The 15,538-nt window shown below is 34.7% G+C and overlaps 3 protein-coding genes and 1 long non-coding RNA gene across 6 annotated transcripts in view; all 4 read right to left on the reverse strand.

Moving 5' to 3' along the window:
• The window catches only part of LOC149668263 (uncharacterized), a 31,501-nt gene extending 25,873 nt beyond the window's left edge, over nt 1-5,628 (reverse strand). Inside the window, exons 1-2 of one of the 3 annotated variants that reach the window (XR_016368009.1) lie at nt 5,031-5,628; nt 4,296-4,874 (exon numbers count right to left, since the gene is read on the reverse strand). The gene's annotated coding sequence lies outside the window, so the exon portion shown is untranslated. Of the gene's footprint in view, nt 1-4,295; nt 4,898-5,030 lie in introns of those variants that run through there. The other 2 variants (XR_016368008.1, XM_089841152.1) reach the window with 2 other exon arrangements.
• A 1,042-nt stretch (nt 5,629-6,670) lies between these two features.
• LOC149668265 (uncharacterized) lies at nt 6,671-8,461 on the reverse strand. Its single transcript, XR_016368018.1, has 2 exons — nt 8,012-8,461; nt 6,671-7,580 (listed from the first exon to the last, which is right to left on the reverse strand). It is a non-coding gene; the product is annotated as an uncharacterized LOC149668265 (long non-coding RNA).
• Nucleotides 8,462-10,090: 1,629 nt separating this feature from the next.
• LOC149668266 (centromere protein F-like) lies at nt 10,091-11,871 on the reverse strand. The gene is made up of 3 exons (XM_089841165.1): nt 11,602-11,871; nt 11,256-11,477; nt 10,091-10,910 (listed from the first exon to the last, which is right to left on the reverse strand). The coding sequence occupies exons 2-3, from the start codon at nt 11,468-11,470 to the stop codon at nt 10,865-10,867; spliced, it is 261 nt and encodes an 86-aa protein (XP_089697291.1). The 5' UTR covers nt 11,471-11,477; nt 11,602-11,871; the 3' UTR covers nt 10,091-10,864.
• A 1,998-nt stretch (nt 11,872-13,869) lies between these two features.
• LOC149668267 (steroid 17-alpha-hydroxylase/17,20 lyase-like) lies at nt 13,870-15,017 on the reverse strand. Its single transcript, XM_089841267.1, has 4 exons — nt 14,983-15,017; nt 14,599-14,936; nt 14,431-14,535; nt 13,870-14,354 (listed from the first exon to the last, which is right to left on the reverse strand). The coding sequence occupies exons 1-4, from the start codon at nt 15,015-15,017 to the stop codon at nt 13,870-13,872; spliced, it is 963 nt and encodes a 320-aa protein (XP_089697393.1).
• Nucleotides 15,018-15,538: the final 521 nt, after the last annotated feature.

Below are 15,538 nucleotides of genomic sequence, written 5' to 3' on the forward strand. Positions count from 1 at the left end.
AATATGTATTTGATACTAATGCTTATGGATTGAATTATAACGCATTAAGCTATTTAACGGTCGACCCTTATACCGACGCATCCTATGGGATGGATTTAGATGATGGTAATTCAACCACAGGGTTCATACTAAATGTTGGCAATAATCCAGTTCAATGGAGAACTGTTAAACAAGACATAGTCGCATTATCAAGCACCGAAGCTGAATATATTGCATTAGCAGAGACAACGAAAGAAGTAATTTGGATATCAAGAATTATAAACGAATTAGTAGATATTTTTAGATTACGAACTAATGAATTAAAGCCAACCATATATTGTGATAATCAGGCAACCATAGCTTTATCTAAAAATAGTATAGAGAATAATAGAACGAAACATATAGATATCCGATATCATTTTATAAGAGATTGTATTAATAAAGGTCTTGTTAGTGTTGAATTCATAAGAACAAATGATAATTATAAAAAAACGTCTTGGTTTGGACCAAGGCCGAAAAAACAAACGATATGTGTGAGGTTTATCATTTGACTGAAGTTTCAGATATTGCAATTGTTTTAGTTATTTTTATCCATTTAATCCTTAATCAGTATTAAATTCAATCAACTGATTTTACTGTTAATCGATCCATTCCCTCTAAATTAATTGAAAAAATTACATATCTACGCTTTTTCAAGAACAATTACATTTTCCGAAAACATTTTATCATGAAATTAATTATTTTGAAGGGAGTACGTATTGAGGTGTCAATATAGAATATTTGAAATATTCTACTGACTTTCTTAAAAGAGCAGGTGAACTTTGACATAATTCGAAAGGAAAATGTAAATATTTAATAGTGGATTCCAAACAAGGGTGTTGCACTAATTTATACATTTAATTTCGTATAACGAAATGCTACATTTCTATTGTCGCCTCTATGAAGAAAAGATTGCACTGCAATTTCCCTCTCCGTGCTTTAGAATTTCTTGGTCATGATTCAGTCTTCATTTGAAACGTCACCACCCCTTTCTACATTGTTGGCGCTACTTGTACACCGGTTACGTATTACGTGTAATCCTTTTAGTACGCATAAAGACCATTTCGGAAAACACACAGGGGCGAGGCCACCATTGGGGTATTCTCCCTCACACCAAGGGTCACCGCCAGACTGTGCCAAAGTTCACTACAGGCAAGAGGCTAGTCAAATCTCACTGCCTATAGCGGTGCTTCTAGGCAAGAGAGAGAGAAGACCTCAATGGTGGTATCACCCCTGTGTTTTAATTATCTGTATGTAATTTCCAAAATGGTCCACTCACTTACAAATGTACACCGATTACACTGAGTTATCGGTCCTTCAGGCGCTAGCGAGTGTCAGGCCACAACCGTAATCATTCATGTACACGAATGTTTTATAGTTTTAGGTTATTAATGTTGGCGGGCAAGTCCGGAGAGTCATGTACCGTTCACTAATGTGAAAAGGTCTCGAACTTTATGATAATATTGGCTGAGTGTGTTGCGACGGCTCAGATGACCCATACACTGGAACCACTGGTGATCGTAAAACTGTATATATTGGGAATATGAAGGAATGGGGGGGGGGAGTTACATCAAAAGCGCATACATTAAAATAAAATAATAAATTTTTTGTGTGCTACAGAGTGCCACCTACTCAAAGAAACCACACACGATAAACGTTGATGCTTTGTCTTATGAGGACGACATTAGTTTATAAATAAGTTTGAGCAAAATAAGTTATTTATCATAATTTCTTGAACATCAGTCTTCTCAGAAACTTACTACAGATTTAAACTTTTTTGCTGCAAACTTCAAAATTTGTCAAGCCAGCCTTAATTAAAACTATGACCGTCAATGTGCTTTCAAGTTAGTAATCATCGACACGAAATCCCTTCAAAATAATTAATTTCATGATAAAATGTTTTCGGAAAATGTAATTGTTCTTGAAAAAGCGTAGATATGTAATTTTTTCAATTAATTTAGAGGGAATGGATCGATTAACAGTAAAATCAGTTGATTGAATTTAATACTGATTAAGGATTAAATGGATAAAAATAACTAAAACAATTGCAATATCTGAAACTTCAGTCAAATGATAAACCTCACACATATCGTTTGTTTTTTCGGCCTTGGTCCAAACCAAGACGTTTTTTTATAATATCTGTCACTTCAGTCTTAATGTAATTAAAATTTGAATAATTTTATTTTTGCTTTACCGTCAAACATTTGGGGTTGATCTATTTCTAATTGCTTAAAGAAGTACTTAATTATCGTTAATTACATTTAACTTATATCCAATAACATTGATTTTGATATCCATATAATGTTGTACCATAAGTCTATTATGGGGACCTTACATAATAGACTTATGGTTGTACATTATTTATGAAAGAAGTTTAAAAACGACGGTATTTGAAATATGGAAGAAAAATATTTGTTTCGTATCACTGTATACACATACAGTATTGTCGAGATCAGACCAACAGCATTGAATGTTGCCAGATTAAATTGTTGCTGGTGATTTTACGAACTATGTTAATGATATATTAAAATTTAAATGGAAAAGTTACATTTTGACACATTCCTAACCCTAGAATTTTGTATTTGGAGCCTATTAAATGCATTATAGTGATAATGTAATTAATTTTAGTGTTAAATAGGAAAACGTTTAGGCTGAAAGAACTCGCGTAGTTTAATCTTATTTTCTTATTTCAGTTAAAGGTTATCTATAGTTACCCAAAAAACCTGTTGTTTTCGATTAATTTCACGTTAAATATGGTTATTAAGTTGAAATTAACGGCTTATCTTCTTTTATTAGTGTTATTGCAGTTTATTATACGAGTTTGAATAAGAAATTCTCCTAAATTGCAAACTTTAGAGGAGTGCCTGTTTGACTCTTGCGGAACAATCACTATTTTGCCCCAAAACTTTTAAATATCGCGCCTTTTCAATGGCTCTCTTTTAAAAATGGGAAAAATGCTTTTAAATGACAATTTAATTAATCGTAAGAATTCAACAGGAAAATGGAGGCTGGGTGAAAGATAAGTGTAGTTTTAATTTTAATTTGTTAGTCTAATTATAAGGTATCTATGAATTTACCCAAAACATTCGTGTTTTGGGCTAATTTCACATTAATTATACTTAAGTTTAATATAACGGCTTATCTTGTTTATCTAGCGTGGATTTCGTTTATAAAACAAGTTTCAATAAAATATTAACTTTAATTGCAATCACCCTAAAATTTTAATGTATGCGCTTCTGATGTATTTTAACGATCATTTAAATTAATTTGAAAGTGAAATAGGAAACTACTGTGGCTGTACGAAAAACTTGTGATGTTTTAATCTTAATTTGAGCGTGGTTCTCGTGAGAGTGGATTAAGCTTAAAATTTATTTGAATTTTTTACCCTAATTGCAATGTTTAGTGCAGTTTAATATTTTTTCCGCAAATTCATTTTTTAACCCAAAACTTTTGAATTTCGCGGCAATTATTGTACTTTAAAATAGTTTAAATTAACTTAAGTGTCAAATAGAAAATATTCGACTTTACCAATGGCTCGGGTAGTTTTAATCAAAATTAAAGAGTTTATTTAAAAGTTATTTGAGCCTTTATCCAAAAAATGTATATTTTGGTTTAATTTCACGTTAATTATGTTTAATTAACGTAGGACTGTTTTGGCACTATACATTTAGTGTTATAAAATGAGTTTAAATGTATACTTCACCTTAATTGCAATTTTTAGTGGAGTTTTAGATTCTCATTTTACCCTAAAGTTTTGAATTTCGCGCCTATTAAGGTACTTTGGAGATAATTTAAATTAGCTTATGTGTGGGGCTTTACCAACGGCTTGGGTAGATACAATCTTAATCAAGAACATCATTTAAGAGTTATCTGAGTTTTCATCCAAAAAAATGTATATTTTAGTTTAATTTTACCTTAATTACAGTTAATTACGTTGAAATTAACTTGTCGTCAGTGCTCATTAAGCTTATAAAATGTCTTTTAAAAAATAATTCACCTTAACTCTAATGTTTAGAGGAGTTTTTGATTATTTCCAACAAATTGCGTTAAATTTTTATCATATCCTGAGCTAGGTTTGTGGTAACATAAAGATTATCTATACAATATGTTAATGAATGATGTTATTCTATAGTTTAGCTTTAATATCAGTAATTAAATCAAATACCTTTACAATTCATAGCAATTTAAACCAATAAACAAACGGCAATGTGGACTGTGGAAATAGAAAACAACATAACCCTCCGTTTCTAACGTGGTTAGGTTGAGAGAATCTGGGTTGTAAACATGAAAATTATTTGACTAATTAAATTATATAACGACACTGTCCTCCTGGATTAACCGGCACAACTGTTTCTTATGAATTAAACAATCCACTGTTAGTAACAAGTAGTTTATAAAATGATAACGTAACATCACTGTATGACTGATTCAATAGGATCAAAATTGTTTTAACGAATAATCTGGTCCTCTACATTGGTTTAGTTTCAGGAATTATACCACACACATTGACAATTAGTAGCATTTTAGTGAGATTAACAAATAATGAAACCGTTTATACCAGTCCTCAAATGAGAATGTTGACTTAACAGCGCTAACATTAACACCACTCTTTTAACTGCCGAAGGGAAAACAAATTGGAAATTTTGTCATCTTTCCTGTAATATTTTGAAGTCGAATTCTTCACAGGGTGAAAACACTACCGTTGATTTCTAAACCATAATAATTTGGATATATATGCCATTTTTTACTGTCATAGATACAGTATTAAGTTACAAGAAGCGTAAAACCTTGGCCCTAGGGTTGGGATTTGTAGCATGAATCGAAGCAGACTACGTATTTTGTAATTCCAAACAGAGCTGGAAATTAGCTTTCTAATAATCTTTAAAAGGAAAGACACTATAAACACTATATAACATAGAGTAACTAAAATACAACTTAAGCCTTGGCCGTAAAGAACGTCGAAAAGCTTACTTTAAATGATATAAAAACCTCTATTAACTGTAATTATTTACCTGAATTACTTTTCTAGACGAAAATTCGACCTGATAACGACGTATTTCTTATTAAGGGTGCTACAGTTAATTAGAAAATACATATAAAGGTGCTCAAGCTCGGACGAAATACAAAAGTAATTTGCTGGAGTCTACTGCTAAGAAATTAGGAAAATCAGCAAGAAAGCCAACATTTACAATTAGTCAACGTAACTTGTTAGCACCCACAAACCTAGGACCTTCTAGTTGTCAACGAGAACGAAATGAAGAAAATAGGTTTAAGCGCGCTATAAGGTTAGGCTGACATCTGACCCAAAAGTAATTTTTTGACTTACTATCTTAATTAGTTAAATTACAAAAATTAGAATTCATTAATTAAAAATCGAAACCCGTAAGTTTCCCGTTTAATAAATGCTTGTTAATTTAGAAGTATTCCGAAAACTAACTTCGCTATACTTTTTCCGTATGGCCTATGACCATTTCGTTAAAAAAACGAAAATTTTTTAATGCTTTTTCTATGGGACGCTAACCCTAAAAGGTGTGACTTTTTCTTTAACATTACGGAAGGGTGTCATGTCATATCTACAAGGGCCTACCGGCCCTGTAGAATATTGCTGATATGTTTACCAAGGCAATACCAACTAGAAAATTTAAAGAATTTTGCAACACACTAAGGTTGCAGTATTAACAAACCAAAGTGATACTATAAATAGAAAATGTGATAAATAATTAATAGATTAATGTGATAATAAGACTAACGTGATATATAAATGGTAAAAATAGACTAAAGTGCTATAATGTGACAAAAGAACATAACAATGTATTAATGAAGTAACATAACAATGTATTAATGAAGTAACATAACAATGTATTAATGAAGTAACATAACAATGTATTAATGAAGTAACATAACAATGTATTAATGAAGTAACATAACAATGTATTAATGAAGTAACATAACAATGTATTAATGAAGTAACATAGCAATGTATTAATGAAGTAACATAACAATGTATTAATGAAGTAACATAACAATGTATTAATGAAGTAACATAACAATGTATTAATTAAGTAACATAACAATGTATTAATTAAGTAACATAACAATGTATTAATGAAGTAACATAACAATGTATTAATTAAGTAACATAACAATGTATTAATGAAGTAACATAATAATGTATGAAAAAAAAATCAGAAACAAAACAAAGATGTATAAAGCATAATAGCTCAGACAACGAAAAAAGAGGGGAGCATGTTGGAACTGAACTGAACTGAACAGTTATCTTCGCTATAATCACATGATAGAGATAAAGAACCTTTGCACCTAACCCGAGTTTAGGATTAGACTGAATTAGTGATAATACACTCTCTCTCTCGATCGGTTCTCTACCAGTGAGTCTCCCTCAGGATGTGCCTCTCGTGTTTTACGCTAAGTAGATCTAGTATTGTAGTAGGACGTATTCAACTATTTGTAATTATAACCAGTATGTAATAACAGTAAGAGTGCTTTGAAGAACGATGACTAACTTAACTTAAACAGATTAATAATAAACTAATATGCTTTTATATAATCCGGCGTCATTACTTGAATATTAATTTAACAAATCTAATACATCTTGGAACGTTCGAATTTCTTAGTACTGTTTAATGCCTTTAGTGTTGGCGGTAAATAAGGATCAGTTCATTTTCTGGTACAACAAAGTTACTAAAAAATTTCAAATTACTGTTTAAAGATGGACTTGGGTAAATGAGATCTCCGACCACTTAACCCATGGACAGGCAACTGAATAGGGGCTAGGTTTGCTTAGAGCAAAGACTGACACTAGCGCTGTGGCGGCGGATGTTGGAAGTTTTTCGCCAAACCATAGTAAAATTCGCGCCATTTTGTTTTTTGAGGAGTAGAGATCTCCAGTCACCGATATGGGGAGAAAATCTGACTAAATTATAAAAGTTAGTTGAATTTCATTATTTATTTATTTTAGCCTCTCTCTCATTAAAGATTCATAAACGATCTATCAAGTTAGTTTTTGTAAATATCACTCTGGTATTGTTTATAAAGTCTGTTTAACATTAAGCCTTGACTAAAATATATCCCGAACCATTAGAGACAAATTTTTCTTTACGGGACATTTGGCAACAAATTGCGGTCGGCAGACGCGTGAGGGCGCGTGCTACGCATTGCCATTTGTTAACGTGGGTTTAACATGGTTTTGCCTGTCCATGGGTTAAGTGGTCTGAGATGAGATGTACTCTTTTAAGTTCACCTTTAATTTTCCAGTGGAAAAAGTAACTCTTTATTAGGTCTCTTTAGGACTAAATTATCTTTTGGATCACTAAAGCTTACCACGCACTAGTCCCTTTTTGCCAGCGTCCGTCCTATGATATTTCGAGCGCCTTTACTGGTGTACTTACTTCCAAGCTAAATGGTTTAATTAGTGCCAAGGCTCTTGGCAATTCAAGCGGAGCGCGCAAAACGAAGGTGGCTTTGTCGTTGACATCTGGCTGGACAAAATCCACCACCAGACTTCTTGGGAAGCTGTTCTGAAGCGTCATGCTGAAGTTAACTTCCTAAATTATGGAGGTAGAGGGTAATTTTCTCTTTAAATTAAGACAAATTTCGTTAAAATCCGATAAGATTTCACCAGGGGTCACGTTTAGGCCTATCAGGTCTGAGCTCGTCTCTTTTATGATGACACAAAGGCACGAAATATAGCAATGGTTAAAATGTGTTGTCAACCCAAAGCCACTTTTAATTAACAATAAAGATACTTAATTTGTCAAGTTTTTAAAACTATTTTTCTTTGAAATAAATGCCCTAAAATAACCTTTGAGAATTTGGAATAACTATACAGGAAGGTTAAATAATTTTAAGAATTTTATTTTTTTGTGAAATATAACTTTCCATAAATAATGTAATATGTGAGCGACAGTGCCAAGTTTGTACATAATAAATTAAAGGTTTGGGGTTTGTGTGTGAGATGTATAAAATTCATCTTTACTTTTCTTTGAAGCATTCCTACGACTCCAAACCATTTGCCGCGTTTCTTGAATCCGAAACTTCGTTCTTTCGACAATACCAACTCGTAACTGTATCCATTAAAAAGACTAGTAAGAAACGCATCGCTCTTTAAAGGGAGGGTGAAGAGGAAAATCAAGTGATTTTTTATCGATTCTTCTACTAATTAAAAGACCATTCTGCATACTGAAACATCCAGGAAATATAGTCTCCGAATGATTTTAAAATTCAAATTAGGTACAGATTTTATGGATAATTTGAAATAAGGACCTCTGACCAATCGCGTAACGCCCTGCCTTTCTCTTAACAAAATTTCTTTTGCACACTCTACATCTCGCGCCACGATTGTCACACCGCGAGTATAACTTTAATCCAATCTCGCGCTTTTTTTATTCGGCATGGAGCGTGCCACGAGAATTTTATTAACAAAAAGGCAGGGCGTTACGCCATTGGTCGGAGGTCCTTATCTCAAATTATCCATAAAATCTGAGCCTAATTTGAATTTTAAAATCATTCTGACATATTTTCTGTATGTTTCACTATGCAGAATGGTCTTATAATTGGTGGAAGAATCGATAAATCTCACTTGATTTTCCACCTCACTCTTCCCTTAACAGGATTATTATTTAAGGCAAACAGAATTAACAATAAAGTGAAACACTAATAAGAGTGAACACTAATATTTTCGATTAACTTTCTGTCGTATACATGCGCGATTTATAGGGCAAATCGAATTATATTCAACAGGTTTTCACTATGAAATCTGCCATCTCTATAAGGCAAAAATAATATATTCTACTCTTGCCTTCGTTTCTGTAATCCTATTTAGCAGAATTCTCATTGGATGGAAATCCCATTCAGCCGAACTCCCATTGGATGGAAATCCCATTCAGCCGAACTCCCATTGGATGGAAATCCCATTCAGCCGAACTCCCATTGGATGGAAATCCCATTCAGCCGAACTCCCATTGAATGGAAATCCCATTCTGCCGAAATGTGCCAAAGTATTTTTGAAATTTGAGGAGTGACGGATTTCAAATCAATGGGATTTATGTACTATAATCCCTTCGATATGATAAGAATTTTAACGCTGTTCACCGGATTATGACATCTTGTATGTTCTGCCCTTTGAACGTTATCAATGTTTAGGGTGAGACCAGGAATGGAAGCAATCGAAATAATGATGTTCGAAAGGTAACTTATTCCATATTTGAGTTGGGTTAGAGTGGAGCCTCCGAGATGAACTAGGCCCATGCGTGTCGCGTAGCGAGAATATTTTTTTAACCAATTTAGTTCGCCGTGGTTATACGCTTGGGGGCACTTATATTACCGTAAAATAAACAAAGTTCAACCCCGTGACCCTGTCGACTGCTTAGGTATTTGAGCCAAGGTCGCGGATTGTAAGTATACGTTTTTGTTAGAATATAGCCTAAACTTTAACATAGGTCAAAGGGTCACTACCCATAGAGGGAGCTTTATACGTCAAAATTAATGACGTCACATTGTCATGCCTGTATTTTATCTCACCCAGTCTCACTCGCGTGTGTACCGGTAACCCTAACGGTGATGTACAATACAGTCTTTCTTAACAGTATTATTGTTGTTCCTAATAAACGTTTTTGCATTAATTTAATTAACTAAGCCATTGTTTTATTGCGTTAACTCGATCATCCAACAATGTGGTAGCAGAGCGTGGTTACCAATGTACGACTTTAAAAACGCAATAACGTTGGAAGGCAAAGGCTTAAGGTACGGTCAACATTAGTGCGTAGTAAACAAAAACAAAGATGGCGGACGGCAGTAGCACCTCACTCATGGGACAGATTACGAAACTAAAGTCAACCAATTGTGTCAATTGGCGGTTTGAAATGGAGATGGTCTTGAGGGATCGAGGTCTTTGGGATATTGTAAACAAGACAGAAACAGCACCTGACCCATCAGCGTCTGCAGATATTCGACAAAAGTATAAACTATGGGTAGAGAAAGCTTTTTCATCTCTCGCTCTTGGCTTGTCTGAAGACATACTGTAGTGTTCAAATCCGGGGTAAATAATTAGTCGGGATAATTATACACTTAAGATTTATTCTACATTTAATGAAGGTTGGTTATTACATAGTACAGGATGGGAGCAACGCGTTTACGTTATCGTCCAGAGCCGAGGAGAAAGCGAGAGTGTTTTCCCGTCGGGAGGTAGGCTCTAGCCTTTGATTAGTGAGACTAGCGCCATCTACATCTTGTATGGAATAGTTTACATGTGAATATGACAATACTCTCCCGTTAGATTTTAAGTTCGAGGTACATAATAAGTTAAACGCGAGAATTTAAAAGTTCAAAATAATACTCATAAAAGCCTTTAAGAATTTAGTTTTACATTTCTAAAAGGGACTGTGGTTGTGCACTTAATGTAATAATGTTGTTAAACAAATTGTAAAGTTATTTTTAAAAGGGCATCAACTATTTTGAATTTGTACTACTCTAAGGAATCAAAATTTGATTGTCTCAGAGTCAGGTTATCACTTGATTGTTAAATTTAGGCAATGACGTTTAAAGGTTTAGCCGTGTAGGAACTCGTCTGTTCCGGATAGGACGATTGGAGGTCTGGCTTGGTGTCTCGACTTCTTTTGCTATGGATGGAGGTTCTGCTGAGGACTGTCTTTCTGATGATGGGATTGGTACTTGTTGTACTATTGGTTACGTCCCGCTGCTGGCAGTTAGAGATGGTGGTACCAAGGACAGAGGTGTCCCCAAGACTTAAACTTAAGACTTCCTTAAAACTTGTAAAATTTAAAATAAATAAGTTTAAAACTTGTAAAAATTAAAATTTTCAACTCTTCCCTTAACGCATTCTCCTTTTCCTTGAACACTTCTTTGTGAGGGCCATTCTATAATGAATTTAACCCAACATGACTCCGTTAGAAGTTCTAGGTCCTATTAGCTTTAGGCCTAATATAAAGCCATTTAAAACTAAAATGTAGATTGGTTTGAGATAGAAGCTTTAAAACCAATGTTTCAACGAATAAAAGAACTACATAGCCTTATTATTTCATACATATTCAATAATTCTAAAGTAATAACAGCTTCAAAATAAACAAACAATAGGAAAATGGAAACTAGCATCTTCCGTAATAGGGCAATGAACGTAAACAAAGTATACATTTCTATTGCTATTAAATTAAATCCAGCTGTGGCCTGTCAATAAGTAAGGGATATTATAAAGAAAAGCTTACCTTCTTTTTGTGTTTCTGAGCCACTTGTTCAAGCTGATCCAGTAGTTGGCGTTGTATCTGTTCATTACAACGCCAACTACTGGATCAGCTTGAACAAGATCCAGTTGTAATTGTTTCTGTTGATTAGTTTTAATCAACTTTTCTTCTAATGTGTTTATCATCTGCAAAGCTGGTCCAGGTAGGCTTTGCTTCCACTCTAAGGCAGACCAATCCATCTTAAGCCTATTTTAAAAATTAATTGGTATAATTAAAACATTAAATCATAATTAAAACTCATTACTTCAAATAGTTACTTTAGGGTGGCTAAAATTTAGGTCTAATTATAACATTAAGTAAATATATTTACCTCTGCGCAACAAATCTTAAACTATTTTAAGTAGTTATCATAAATCTCAAAGCTTTAATTATTAACAAATCAATTTAATCGCGATTAAACGTTCAGAACCTTGTCGAGGAATAGAATACTTTCCTCCCAGCGCGCAACGAGGCCAACGACACGAGGAGCCGTTTGATTTTTGTAGTTTAAAAAACAAAGATCACGTGGGTTTGAACTAGCCAATAAGAGCTCACTTAAGGAAAAAAAAACCTTTAGAGCTGGAAACCGTCAGAAACGGACATAAGCCGTTTTCTTTTTTATTCAAATTAAGACCCTCATCAATTACCGCATTCGACGTACAAAATTGACGATGGTCTCTTCCGCTGCTGGTAATAGAGTACGGTGAATTTGGTAGGCTCTCTACATGGTCACGACGGACCTCTTGGGTTCTTCCACTACTGGTTCATTATTTCGGACACTAGGGGGTCACTGGTCCCAAGGAGTAGTTTAAAAAATATTCTTATTTCCCAGACCTCGTTGTTACTACCAATAAGTCCCAATTTCGACGCAAACTGTCTGATTATTTTAAGACTCTACCTTAGCTAAGTTTTTAAATCGTTTTGTTCACCCTGCTTTTCTCTCCCCCCCCCACACTGGGCCCCCTACATCCAATTTTTACTTAATTGCTTTCTTTAAAAAAGTCTGTTATCTCTCATAGAAAACGCCTAATATTATCGCTGCTCATGCTTAAACCACTCAGATGGCTCTTTGGGCAATTGTATTGACTAGACATGGCTGAAAATAAACTAATAATAATACACCGCGAATAATCTAAATTTAGAGTATTTATCTTTTTTTTTATAAAAAAAATTTTAAGCCTAAATTAGTAGTATTTAATGAGGAAAATTCACAATCGCGGCCAGATCTTAGCCGATTCATCTTAACAATGGGTAACTTTTAAGTCTTCAAAGGAATTACTTGAGACAGATACTAATTAAAGTTTGCCTCACAAATTGGCTTAGCAATAATTTTCCTAAAAACGGTGTTTATGTTAGTATCTCCGCCACGAAACAAGGAAGATAGAGATGAGGTGCATAGACTATTCCACTCTTTCCTGCAGAGAAGTAAGCGCAGAAGCAGTGTAGTGATAGATGTTTTACACAGATGACTGCTTAAAATTAAGTAAGAAACTGACAGACAATGCTAAATTAGGGGTCATCCGTAAAACACTCCAATTATAACTCGTAAACGGTATCCCATGAGCCAAAATGCCCTAGAACAATGGAACACACTGTATAAGATGAAAGTCTCTTTAGATACGTGTGGTTACGTAATAGAATCGGAAGAGAGTTTTTCTAAAATTATGATTAATTTTCTAGAAAACAAAAGATAATTTGCTATCCTAATTAATGTTTCAAACATTATATTGTAAATTAAAACTCTCCAGACCAGAGTTTCTAAATTGATTAACTAAAATTATACTAAATTATAGAAATATGTAGAATTCAGGGCTAAATATTTCTTATATTTTTTTCTTTATGATATTAACTCAACGATAATACACTAAAAACTACAGCGGTAGGCTAAGTGTTGAAAAGCGTAGCTCAAATGAGATCCGAACAGAACCTTCTTAAAGTAGGGATGGGGACCGTCTCTAAATGTTTATGCGTCATTCTGTGTATGCGTTAGTCCAGTTAAACGTTATTCCGTTTATGCATTAATCCTGTTATACACTAATACAATTAAGCGTTAATCCGGTTATGCGTTATTCCGTTTAGGCGTTATTCCATTTATGCGTTATTCCGAATATACGTTATTCCGCGTATGCGTTATTCCCTCGCTCAGTATCGGGACGTACACGCGGGTTGATTGATACATTGCCGTCTTTGCGCACCCTCATGATACAAAAAGACCACAGTGCAGGCGCCAAAAGCGAGATGGAAGGCAAAGTTTTACCCGCGTGTCTTTCCCTTTTAGTTACATCGAAATGGTATATTACAGACCAGAAGTTTGTAATACTTCACTTCGAGAGAAGTGTTACAGTGTACCGCAGAGTGTGACTGATATAAGCGGTACAGTTTGTTCAGATTCGGTAATGAATCGCTACTGCGCATAAGGAACAAATACACAAACAAACCACTTGATTGAAGTAAACTAAAAACATTGCCAAGATCATATTTACTTGAAGGGAGAGAATGATATTAAATTTTTTCTCACCCTTACTTTGATTTGATAAAATGCTACTATAACCATAACCAAAGTACCAAAACATAGTAATTTTTCCAAAAATGTATTTTATTAACTCCTGGGTACTACTTTGATTTCATAGTCGGCCGCTAAACTAACAAGAGGATTGTTTTCCATTACCATTTCGCCTCTGTTTCGCGGACCATGATAGACGATCCGCGCCTTTTGCATGACATTAGCAATAACGAGAAACAAGTCGTTGCGAGCCATTTTCTCGCCAATACACATTCTCTTTCCTTCGCCGAATGGAACGTAACCTGAAAAATTCTTTGTCGAATAATTGCCGGACGAATCCAGAAATCTTTCGGGTTTCAATTTACGCGGTTCTTCCCACAAATTCGGGTCAAAATGGGCAGCGTTGATGTCAAAGATGACCATGGTTCCTTTCGGAATTTTTCGCCCACCGAGTGAAGTGTCGACGTTAGCAGCGTGAGGAAGTAGCATCGGAACTGGCGGTGGCATCCTCAAGATCTCGGAGATAAAAGCCCAAGTGTAAGGACAGACATTTTTATATTCTTGCGTAGGGAAGTTGGTACCTGCAGTATAAAACCGCCAATACGCGAAAAAGATACTCTTTCTGAAAAAATGTCAAATATATTAGGCTACTAATACCTATATTGTCGTCTATCTCCTTTCTAAGGCGTTCCTGGATATCGGGATAGGTTGCCAACGCCAAAAAGATCCAAGTTAAACTAACCTGCGTGGTATCCGTGCCAGCTGAAAACGCGGAGTATACTCACAATTACGCGTAATAATTTACTTTTGCAAATAAATAAATACCCAAAAACAAATCGCCTAATATTTTCTCTAAATATTTATCGGTCAAATATTCTTTACTGGCAGATTCCTCTTTTTCCGCTTCTATTCCGGATGCGATGACTGAATCAGCGAAATGCCTTAAAGGCTCACCGAAAACGTATCCCTTTTTAATAACTCGTAATCTTTCACTTAAGAAGTTTCCAATTTCTTCGAGGCTAAGTCTGATTCTGTTTTCAAAACCGTGGAAGAAGGGAAAAAGTAGCGGGTAAAAGTCCCCTGGAGAAACGAGCATAGTTTCGTGGAATAAATCAGCGCTTGTCTTGAATAATTGCGTTTCGGCATCGGACAGTTTATTAAACCTGCGTAATACCATAATCAAACTTCATCCATAAAGCAGATCCATACTTAGAAGAGTTTTGTAGGGTTATGAATTTTGACATTTTGATAATACCCAAAAGCAGTTTGAGCTATGATGGCGAAAGTTGTTTTTTGCAGTTGTTACTGCGGGTTGAAAGGGCTCTTTTTAGACATCATATTTTGTAGCATTTCAGACATTTCTTCAACGCTATCTTGTACAATGGTAGCCAGTACATCAGAATCGGCGAATTTTCTACGATAAAGGAGGTTTAATACTCTGTATTTAAAAATCCGCGAATCTATACAGTCTAGCTGTACGTAACGGCTGTGAATCCAACTTTTCGGCACACTTCCCATTGCTTGTTATTACTTTGAAACGCCATAGCGTCCGTGTGTTTCAAGGCGTGTTGCACTGAAATATATCAAAAGCGCTACCAATATATTTTACATTCGAAAATAAAGTTATCAAACCTTACGCGAATTGAATTCTGGTCTCGAAATGATGTCATTTCTTTTGGTTAGTAAGCCTTCTCTGGTCATCTCCCAGTCCGCCACAATAGCCATGGGAACAGAGCCAGCCCACAATGTGTATATTCCATTGTAC

This window comes from Phalangium opilio, unplaced genomic scaffold (assembly GCF_054372755.1).
Source record: "Phalangium opilio isolate 3A_F unplaced genomic scaffold, DU_Popi_V2 ptg000056l_1, whole genome shotgun sequence".
Taxonomy (NCBI): Eukaryota; Metazoa; Arthropoda; class Arachnida; order Opiliones; family Phalangiidae; genus Phalangium; species Phalangium opilio.